At 32.4% G+C, this 12,084-nt stretch overlaps 1 protein-coding gene across 3 annotated transcripts in view; it reads right to left on the bottom strand.

Moving 5' to 3' along the window:
* LOC142324834 (uncharacterized) overlaps nucleotides 1-6,963 on the bottom strand; it is a 29,564-nt gene extending 22,601 nt beyond the window's left edge. The window contains exons 1-3 of one of the 3 annotated variants that reach the window (XM_075365870.1): nucleotides 6,792-6,963; nucleotides 5,348-5,524; nucleotides 1,842-1,926 (exon numbers count right to left, since the gene is read on the bottom strand). In XM_075365870.1, the coding sequence (XP_075221985.1) occupies nucleotides 1,842-1,926; nucleotides 5,348-5,524; nucleotides 6,792-6,836 (307 nt within the window). In that variant the 5' untranslated portion in view covers nucleotides 6,837-6,963. The other 2 variants (XM_075365878.1, XM_075365861.1) reach the window with 2 other exon arrangements.
* Between the last annotated feature and the right edge of the window lie 5,121 nt (nucleotides 6,964-12,084).

Genomic DNA, 12,084 nt, shown 5'->3' with positions numbered 1-12,084 from the left:
CGATGTCTGTTCCAAAATGTTGTCCTCCTAGCCAGCGTTTCATGTGAGCAAAGAGGTGAAAATTGGATGGAGCCAAGTCCAGGCTGTATGGTGGGTGAACAAACACTTCCCAATGAAAATGCTGCAGGAGCTCCTTTGTTACAGCTGCAGTGTGCGGCCGAGCATTGTCATGGAGAAAGACAATGCCTGATGACAACATTCCTCTCCGCGTATTCTGAATTGTCCTTCGTAGACGTTGAAGAGTCACACAGTATGAGGCTTCAGTGATGGTCGTGCCACGTTCCATGAATTCCACCAAGAGAACTCCATTCTGGTCCCAGAACACAGTAGCCATACACTTTCTGTAAGAGAAGGTTCGTTTGAACTTCTTTGGTTTACTTTACATTATGCAATGCTTTTAATAAAAGGACATACTCCAAAAAATGGAAGAATCAGTGAAATTAATTCACAAATGTGTTAAAGGAAGAAAAATGAATATTTTACAAAATCCAGAAATCTTTAAATTAAAAAGTAAACAATAAAACAATCATGCATGAACAGGTCAACAATGAAGCAGATGACCTTTTCAAAAACCTAAATTTATTGAAAACAGGAAATAAATAAATAAAATCAAAAGATAAGTATAACCATTAATAACAAATCAACAAGCAGAAGACCAAATAAGGCATGACATCAAATATAGGGAGGATGTTGACATAAAGATGCTACATAAAGATTAACATAAATTTAAAAGTACCAGTACAATAATTTTTGACAATGGAGTGATTCTGAAACCAAATGTCAGCATGTGAAAAAGAATGAAGCTAGGAAAGGTAAACAATACTCAACATGGTGATCTTAGCATAAAAGGTAATAGCAATTATTATTTTAATAAAAACAACATCAAAATAATGTTTAAATAAGGCTCATATATTTAAAAAAACTAAATTAAATTTACTTATTAGGTTCAAAAATTAAATAAAATACATTATGGGGAAAAATAAAATAAGTTGAATCTACACCATACTCATACATCTTGGTTGTGATAACATACTTACTCTTCTTGACCCCATATGGAAAGACAGGATGATTATTGGCCTTGTGATGATCCTGGTCGCCACACCACCCCCTCCATTGCTAGCCCTGATGGGCTTTACCAGAGGTCATATTTTAGACCCTCAATACCTGATTACATATTTCAGTCCTGAGTATGGCCTCGGCACCGATGCAAAAGCCTCAAAAGACATTTCCATCAGTGTTGAAACTCATCAACAAAAGATATTTTTCAAACTCACCTAAACCGAATCAAAAAACTGATAGCCTCTAAAAATTTACCAATTGAGCTATAAAAAAAGTATTAATTTCATATCCACAAAAATTGTTCGCAATATTGAAATTTTGACCTACAGTACCAAAAGATATAAAATTACTTATAAATCAACTCATGAACATACCAAACTACAACCGGGCACAAATGCTGAATGCACCTACTCTGGGCGGAAAAGCACCCAAACGGGTTCCTAGCCACCCAGGCTACTATTCTACATTAAACACCCTCTGCAATCCTTTCGAGCGCCAAAAATATTAAAAATCTCTTTCAACAATCTGCCACTATCTCTCTCTAACTTTCCAGTTAGCTTGCAGATATGATACATCTTCGAACGAAGATACAGTGAACATACAAACATACAGAGAACAGGTTACATAGAATCCACATTGAATAAAACTGTTACTACTATCACTGAAAAACACAAGATCAAAAGAAAATCATTATGATAAAGATTAAAAAGAAAACTGTTAAGTTTCATTAAACGTACTATTTTTTTATAAACTACAGATGTGTTTCAGATCAATTATTTTACCTTCTAAAATTGCCTTGATTCTCTTTGATGACATACCCACAAGGTGTATTAAACAATCTGCTTTTAGTTCATCCAAATCAATATCCTGAAATAAATAATTAACAATATTTAGCAAGTGAACATTTACCTACTCCATTTACTTCCAATATAAATGAATAAAACACCAAGTAAACTCAAGACTGAAAATTAACCAACAAAATACTTGTTCTTTTTAGTAATCCCAAATTTCACAAAAAAAGGCTTCTATTATAAACAATGAATTGTGCTGTATTATATTGGGTTTTTCCAACAGTTGGGACAGGTTTGGAACTGATATCGAACAATGACTAAAGTAATAAAGAAGGGTAAAGGAAATGAACATTGTGGTAATATTTGATTTTCTATAGTGGAATCGCTAAGTGTCAAAAAGCTAAGGCAAAGGTGGCCATTATAGTAAGGAAAACTCTTAAAAAATATATAAAAAATTGGGAAAAGCTAAGTGAAAGGATTTTAAAAATGGAATTTAGGATCCACAGTTAGTGGTGATTGAAGTCTACGCTCCCACAGATGATCTGGTAGTAATACAAAGGATGATTTTGAGAACAACTCTGTTGATACCTTACTGGAATAATACTGATTTTATGGGATTTGAATATCAACAGGATGGAAGAAACATAATGAAATCATTGGAAGGTTTAAAGATAAAATTGTAAATCATAATGGAAGACAGTTGATTAATATGTGTGAGACATTTGAATTGTGGATAATGAATGGATACTTTCAACATCAGGAGATTCACTCATAATACATGGACATATTCTACTCAGAATCTAAAATCTATTATTGATTCAGACAGAAATCTCAGTTACATACGGAAGATGTAATGGTGTTCAGAGGTGCTAAGTGTGAAACAGATAATTTCTTCTTAAGAACAAAGGTGTGTATACAGTTTAAACACAGTACTGAAATCCAGAAGAATGAAGGAGAACTGAAATAAGAGATGCTTGTGTATCAGGAGTCAATTAGGTTCTTATATAAGTTGTGGTTGATAAAAAGGATTACTGATCAGAGATAGATGGGGAGTGTGGAGGAGAATTATAGCAGACTAAAGGGTGTATTCATGGAGCAGCGAGCGAGTGAGGCTTTAGGGGAGTTAGGCAATTCAATGAAGTTGAAAGGCTGGTATAATGCGTGATTGTATGGCTTGATTAAGGAGAAGAAGAAAGCATATAAGTGGTTGGCTAGCAAAGATATGGAGGATAGAAAGTTGCAAGCAAGAATTAATAGGAAATTAAAAAAGACAGTGGTGAAGACAAAAAATGATATGTGGGAAAGTAGATGTGAAAGAATCAAGATGTATATGTATATGGGTGGCAGTAGGATGAGGGAGGCAAGTTTTTGAAGAGCTCAAGGAAGGATATCCATGAAAGGATAAATAAATGTATCAATGGTTAAAATGAAGGAATGGGAAAGCTATTACAAGGAAATTGTGAAACAGAATTGTGAGGTATTTGCTGGGGATGTAAGTTTATCTGGCATTGGGGATAGAAGGAAGGAGGTGGTGAGTGGAGTAACAAAAGAAGAAATTTATTGGATCCTGAGAAAAAAAAAATGAGAGATCACTATTGGAAAAAATTCCAATAGAACTCATTAAAAATAGTCCAGAGTGTGTGATTGAAGTATTGTAGAAAATACTGCACAATCATGAAAAAACTTTTTCTGCTTTGTGGTTATTGGTGTTGAGGGTCTTGTATCCCTTACTGTACTCCATACTCCATTACTGTACTCCATATTATTATAGTTTCGCTATTGAACTGTTTTCTAAAATTATATTTACCGTATCTTTGGACTAAATTTTTAAGAAGTTGTAATCCTGGGGATGGGAAAAGTAATGGTAAAATTTCTACATTCATATTAAAGTTATATTCCTAGATAAAAATTGTATAATGTATACTTACTACTCACTGTGGTGGCATAAATTCAGCAATCCCCTGCAGAATACAGTCGAAGAAATCCTGACCTTGTCTCTTCACATTCTCATGCCACAAAAAACTCACATAAATAACTGTCAAGCATCTTATGATGAGTTTCAAATTGCCTCTTTTTCTCATTTTGGCATCATACCACATCAATTTTATGTTTTATGGTAGCTATCCCATAAAATGGTATTTTAAGAAAATTGCTTATACAAGACAAGACAGTATAAGGAGTGAGAATATATTTCACTACAGCATTTGCTTTGGTGCATCTTAGGCAAGCAGCAATTTCTGAATCAGAGTAAGTAACAAGGTGTAGCTTATTACTACAATCCACTGAATTAAATTATTAATGTTTGATCAACTAACAGCTTATTGTTAAATCAGTAGCTGCAACAAAGGATGCTACTTTAGTGTTCTTTTACATAAAATAATCTGTCACTTGCTTTGAAGAAGTTAAGATTCCCTGTATGCTGCATTTATGCTTTCTCATTTGAATATGAACTTGTATGTCTTTTTTTATACCATGACTCATGGAAATGTAAAAATTGCACAAAGAACAATATGCTTCAGTATGACAGCTTCTTTATAAATTTCCACTATTCATATAAACATTTTGAAAATAACACTTCCTTTTTGGCATATTTAACATTTTAAAAAAATTAATGGACGAATACTTTGAATAAAATTAACTATACAAACAGTTTTTCAAAACAATATCAACTATGTGTATTCACAGAATGGTAGCTCGGTAAGAAATGATTTCACAATTGCCAGTATTACCATCCACACACAGTTTGGAACCAGAAATTCCCTGCAGTGATAAAAGTAGACCATTAACTAAAATCTTCAAGTAAGTTAGATTAAATTAAGTAGTAAATATTTATTAACAATAAGTAGTAACCTTCAATATAGGTAAATGAAAAAATAAAAATAAATCTATTCCTTAATATCAGGACAACTGACTGTCCTCAATGAATCTTTCAGGACACAGGGATAATGAAATAAAATCTGGTGACAATCCTGTAAAACCAAGATCTATAACCCTGAATAAAAGAGAAGAGTAAAGAGATTTGTTTTTCAGTATTATAAAATGTGATTAAATATTAAAATCATTAATGACTTGCTTTCAAATTACAAGGAAATTGAAAAAGATTTTTAACATTTTTATGAATGAAGGTAGGTTGCAATTAAAATTTCAAATAAGCAAAATATCACACAGTAAGTAAACTAACAAAACACACACCAACATGGTAATCCAGGAATGCAAAAATGAATTATAAAGATTGCATAATTTACCCACAGGTACATGAAATAAAGACACACACTACAAATTATCAACTAAAGATTTTTCATGAAGTCTTACTGAGCAAAAGGAAAATATTTTATTCCTCTAAGCACCTATTAATTATTTGGAAAAATTTATGATTGGATGGAATATTCACTAACATCATTTTTCATATTTTTACAATGTTCAAGTGTCTATTAATTTCATTTATGAAGAATGATCATTGACAATGGATCAAATTATTAAAGAAATACAGTTCTTACCTTTAATACAGGTGGTAACATCTTTTTCAGTCTTTCTCCGTGTATAACAGTAAAAACTTGCCTGATCATTTCTTCTCTGTTATTGATATAATATCCAATTGGATGCAATGGCTTCTTCATGTCAACTGATTCCCAAACATCCCCATTACCAGGTTCGTCAAATTCCGCACTCTGTAACTGTAATTGGAAAACAGCAATCTTTAAAAAAAAGAAGTACATTATCAAATTACCAGCAACAGTAGAAATGCATAAAGTAAAAATCTGATATTACAATCCTTTAGTATTGATAATTAAAAATTGTAATTATAAAATAATAAAATTAAATAGTATGTGCAATGTTTTTGTTCGTAGTGGCCAAAGGTAAAAAATAATGCAAAACTATTTTTTAGGCAATTCTGAGCAATTACTTGATCAAAATCAATTTTTTTTATACTTCAATACCAAATGAAATATGCTTAGGATCAAAAAGTACAAGATCTAAATTCAGAAAGTCGGTTTGGACAGTGGGTAACCTATACAAGGCCAAAATCTGTGCCACATTATCAGTACTATAGTCAATTAACTATCACAGTTTTATTAGTTATCGGGACCTGTTCAGATGGTAATCTATGGAAAGAGGTTAGGATCTTGTAGACTCATAAATTAGCCTTAATAGTTGTCAGATTGTGACTTTGAGTCAGCCATTGAAAATGACTGAGAACACTTTGTAAGTTTATTATCCACCATAGACTTGACTACTAGCATAGAACATGTTCTATAGTCTCTCTCTGTAGCGAATAAATTTCCATTTAAACATAAAATCGGTCAAGTTTCCTATGAGATGGTTTAAGTATTGCCATACCTTAAAACTGCATAAAGAAAAAATCGGATAAATTAATTTGTTTTGATCAAGCTCAGACTTTTATCACATAATTATAATTTATTAAAAAAACATACTAATTTAGGATTTTTAATAACAATGACGTACAACAGTAGAAAAAGAAATAGTAATGCCCTGATCTAGGTACTATATAATTATGGGTATTTTATGCAATGTAATGGGTAAGTTATGTTGTACAGGTTTTTAAATTAAACAATAATTTTTTAAGTCATTCACATTCACATACCTCTTTAAATAAACGCTTCTGTTTCTTCCTGTTTTTTTTTGACACTAAAGCATCTTTCATTTTAGTTTCTTACACGATAAAATGCTTCAGTTCAAAAAACTACAAAGCATGAATATGAACAGCGAAAGTAATGAAAATAAATATATCTGCTGAAATATTGATTAATAAAATTCCTACTTTCAACAGTCTAATTATAAACTTAAAACTTTTTCAGTAGACTACAGAACGCTTTAACTTAATATATTAAGTAACTTTTAAAAATGTCATATACTGTTTACAAAAGAATAAAAACTGTTTATAAATTCAAGTGATTATTTTAACAAAAATAATAATATAACCTCACAGCTGATCGTAATTGAGTCACTCCAAATTAAACGAATCATTCGATTGATATTCTACGCTCTTATCCTCCGGGACCACCGTTAGGTATTTCTTCAGAGGAAGAGATTAATTATTTGTAGAGTGTGTGAAAATGCCATGCCTGACCGACATTCGACCCCGAGACCTTGAAAGGCCGAGACGCAACCACTTGCGCCACGGAGGCCGGCAATTCTGCATAACTGAATGTTACATAAATTAACTTCACTAAAGATGAAAATATTTTTAACTCAAAGTAGACAGAAAGCAATGGTATATAGCTCCATAAAGCAACAACTACGATTTTTACCTTTGTTTCCAATAATTTGAATCATGTATTTAGACATTAAATCAAATCGTTATGAATCAGTCATAGACAGCTACATTTATCATTCCGAATTATCCACCAAATACTGTTTGAATACGATACTTATTCAATAATAATACAGAGCGTATTAATAATACTGAAATAAGTGAAACACACTAAAATAACTTAACTCGTAATTAACGAATAAACGATTAGACTCAAAAAGATTTTAAGATATTACAAAGATAAATTCTACAAGGTGATGCAGAGCCGCTTGGCGTTGAAACCGTACTGCTCACGGTCAATCAGTGAACAGTGCTCGGTTCTAGTTGTGTGTGTAGTTACTAATAACCAACATTGAAGATGAGGTAAATTGTTTTCAACTAGTTCTATGCGTAGTTGAAAATTTGGCTGTTGTATCCTTCACTTCTTCTGCTGTTAACAGCTATTAAGATAATCTGTAAACTACTTAAACCACAACTCTTAGTACATTTGTTGCAAATGTTGCCAAAAAGTAAGCTGCTTGATGGGTAGATCTGACAGATTGGGCTCACGGAAACTGACTGTAGGACTTGCCAATAAGTAAATGACTAGAGATAATAGCCGAAAAAGTAGGGATTTTTCAGAATACAATTTTATTACACAAGAGACGATATCAATAATATTTTTAGGGTTCCCGATATTATTTATTGTTCTTCTTTACCAGGTTTTGCTGGAAAGTTAGTTGGGCAGAGAGAGAGAGCTCGCAACAATTTATCTTACTGCCTGACATGAATCTGCCTCTTCGTTACTGAAAGACTTGAATGGAATCAGAATAAACACAAATAGAAAATTAACGTTTTAGCGGTCCAGTATGTGATTCTATCCAGAATATTAAAGAAATGTTTTGATTATAATATTAAATTAGAAAATTGCACTACAATTTTTTCCCCACTTATTCATACTTGTTTTTGTTTTGTTTTTACTAGTGGTTTATTAAAGAATTTTCATTTGAAGAAGTAAATACTTTTTAGTTATTTTTTTCTCTTACTCGTAAAAGGAAACAAAAATCTAGAATGGCAATGTAAAGTTATCAAGAAAGAAATTTCAATTTTTACTTCCTTGTACGAAGTAAATGAAGTATTGTGATCGCAAAAAATGTCGGTTTTCAGATTTCATCGGAAATATCCATCTTGACCATTCCTGAATCCATTTTGACTAGTTCGGCGTGACGCCTGTGTGTACGTATGTATCTCGCGTAACTCAAAAACGATTAGCCGTAGAATGATGAAATTTTGGATTTAGGATTGTTGTAACATTCCGTTTGACTGCAATCGACTGAACCAAAAGTCTCCCAATACTCCACACAACTTAACTTTTCTTAACTGCAGTAATAAGTCCTCATTGAGAGCTTTTCAACGATACATCATAAGTGGTCCTTTTTTCATTGGTTCCAGAGTTAGCCAAATAAAATGTTAATTAATGAAATATTTGGATCTTAGGGGAAGGAAAATCGGTTCGATCAGACTTCATCACCTATCTTTTTTATTTTAACTTTTTTTTAATTTAAATATATCGATTATTAGTAATTATTAACCTCTCATTGTAAAAATAAATTTTCGTTGAATAAAAAAAAAATATCAGAAGTTTTTAATGAAATAAAATAAAATTGTATGTACTTTTCATTTAAAAAAAAATATCTATTTGTAATTTAATAGGCATACAAGGAAGTGATGTGATATCCACATGACATTTTTTTGTCAGAAAGTAGGACTGACGATTAATATAAGTAATTTACTCATTTTAATGGCCAGTTACACGAATTTCACATAAGGAGTAAATTAGAGAGAAGTTATATGGAATTCATTTATTTTTCCAATTTTTAGCATTAAAATTAGTTGTGCTGCATATATGTGTATTTTTAGTTACTACAACCTTATAACTTATGCATATTTATGGTAGAAAATGTAAATATTGTCAGATTTTATTATGATAGTAATTTTATTAGTTGGGAAGATGATGAAATTTACAGACTTTTTCTTTTCTTATGAACACGTTAATTTATTATACCAGTACTTCATCAGATATAAAAGATTTAATATAAATAATTTTAGTTAAAAAACCCAAATTTAAACAATTAAGTTTAATAATTCTCTTGTTTATGCAACTTACAAACATAAGATTTTTTTTTCCAATTTAAAAATTATACATTAATCAACCACATGATAAACTGTACTATATTCAGTACAACGTTAATTTTTTTTTTAAATAATGAATTAATTGATTTATTTGGCACTTAATAATAAAGTTTATCTTTTGTTGATTTAAATATTTAAGATAAACTGGCTTTTACTTTAGCCTTCTGTAAAACATGTTGCTTGATAGGCACTACTACCCTAGCTGGAACCTAGCAATAGATATACCAATAGATTACTATCAAGTAAGAAGGGAAAAACCTCAACAGGTTTTCCTACTCACAATTCACCATCTTTGGAATCCCACACTTAAGTCATAATTCATGCAATATACCACAAAGTTCGTCAGGGCAGAGGAACTCACAATGTGGTCCTTTGTGAGTTCTTGTCCCTTGTAGTTGGAAAAACTCCCCTACCTGGAACTGGAAGCTCACCCATGCCGATACACAAAAAGGAGGTTACAAAGTCCCTACAAGAGTCACCTGCCAAGGTGCATTACTTATCAAGGAAGCTTGAAGGGCTCAACTATAAAAACAACCTCTCGCACAGACCCAGGACCCACCAAACCCAAGAATAAAATTAACTCTCATGCTCTCAATCAATTCTGCACATAATTTTCTTCCAACACATCAATAAACAGTAATGCCCAAGACAAAGCCAGAGGGCCCCTCTGACACCTCCCGCTCTATATACTCCCTCACTATAAAGCAATATATACACTGACATTATAACCAGTCCATACACATCCCTATTACATCCAATTCGATGATTTTCATATAATAAAGCAAGTCATCATATGTTATAACAAAGCAAGTTCACTCATAAGAAAAATCATTTATCCCTCTCACTTTCACTCCTCAACTCACATATAGCACCCACCTGACCTGCCCCTTCCTCAGAAATGAAGGTCACCCTGCTTGTTCACCTACAAAAATACAATCTCTCAAGGCAGAGGTTCAACAACCACACAATCCCATAATGAATTCTCAGTTGTACCTGCTTCAGGATTTCTGTGGTCATAGTATCAAAATACAAAAGCCTTGCTCCTTGGTAAATTGTATTATACCAGTTGTCACACAACTTTCATCTCAACTACCCAAACTCAAACCACATCAAATTCATTATCCCAAACATCAGTATACACACCAGTCATCCTCCACTACAACCTCCAGCATTAATTACTGCAATAACAACTATAGTGCACACCATAAGTTTGCCTCTCTTCTAGTCAACAAGCTGTTCAGCATACCTACACTGCCACCATGTCCCTTTATTATAATTCAAAAAAATTTAGTAGGTGATACTCTTAAAGTTCTCATTCCTCCACACAATACCCAAAAACAAGCACATGATTTGCTGACAAATCAATACATCCCCCACTACTTCTCATGCCTCTTCAAGTTCGTCACAGGCTTATATGTTCTCTTTGTATTTCTACTAACACCTGGAAAGCCCCCAAATTTCTACCCCACCAAGCATTAAATTTATACTTACCACTCACAACAAGAATACTCTTCTGTGGAACAGCCATCAAATAGTCCCCTAAAGGTACCACAGCATCATCCACACTACCATCTATTACAAATCCGCATTGGACAGAAACTCATCAATTTCATCAAGTCTGCCCTCTATAAATATAAACATTTGATATGTGCCATGCAATCCATCTTCCCCCTCACCCATGTGTGATCAGCTAACTCTAAACTGTCATGTTATAATCCAGAATTTTGGAGGATATCTGGTGCAGGTTTATTTGATTGGGGTACATGACAATGTGAATTTGAATGTTCAATATCCTAGGTTTACCAGACCATAGTGTATAATGAATAGGAAAATTATAGCAAATCAAAGGTGAAAGGAAAAAACTAGGAACTAATTGAATTAGAATTAATTTTTACAGCTATGACTTAATCTGCTGATCTTCCATGGGAGGAACCTCTTTGTTGTCTCAACACATACCTATGACAGATATATATATATATATATTTATTTATGTATGTATATAAAAATAGTGAAAGATGCCAGCATGGTGTCACAAAATGAGCTTGACCAGTAGTTGTCAAAATTTTCATGGAAAAAGGAATAAAAAAGATAATTTGACTTCAAAGTGAAGAAAAATTGAACTGCTCAACAGTAAATTTTTCCATGTGCAAGTGGTCATCATTAGAGAGTAATTGAAATGAGTATTATTTTTCTGGTAAAAGATGGTGGTTGAAATTTACATACATAGAATATATTCTAAATACTGGGACTGTTCATCAGTAATAATAATGTAGACATGTTTGTCAATCAAAAGGGCCAATATGCTATAAATCAACATGTGTTAATTAAGAATTTTATTCAGTAATTTAAGATTATGCCTGATTTAGTGTGGATAATGACAATATATATGTTTTATAAATCCTTTTATTAAGAATTTATTTATTTATTTTTTAAGAGTTTACTTTTTAAGGAAGTAAGAGGCTCTGCTTTATGCAACAGCCACCTTAGCTTTTAATTTGGCTTTTTATGAAACCTTAGAAATGAAAGAGATCTCAGACAACCCATAGTCACTTACCACCCCTATTAAATTCCTATTAAAGAAATGACTGCCACACTAATAAAAATAGAGGAAGATGAATCATGGTGCCACAGAAGAAGCCGTGTTGGCTTCTGTCTGTTGTGTCAGTATTGGACAAAGTTCTGAGGAGGAAGGGATAAAAGATACAAAAAAAGGAAGAAGAAAAAGGGAAGAAATACCTACTAAGTGTTTGCTCTGATTGAGGTAGAGTACCAATTTACTGGTTAAATTCT

Source organism: Lycorma delicatula, chromosome 1 (genome assembly GCF_047948215.1).
Source record: "Lycorma delicatula isolate Av1 chromosome 1, ASM4794821v1, whole genome shotgun sequence".
Taxonomy (NCBI): Eukaryota; Metazoa; Arthropoda; class Insecta; order Hemiptera; family Fulgoridae; genus Lycorma; species Lycorma delicatula.
The sequence above is the reverse complement of the archived record's forward strand: the minus strand, read 5'-3'. Positions and strand labels throughout refer to the sequence as shown.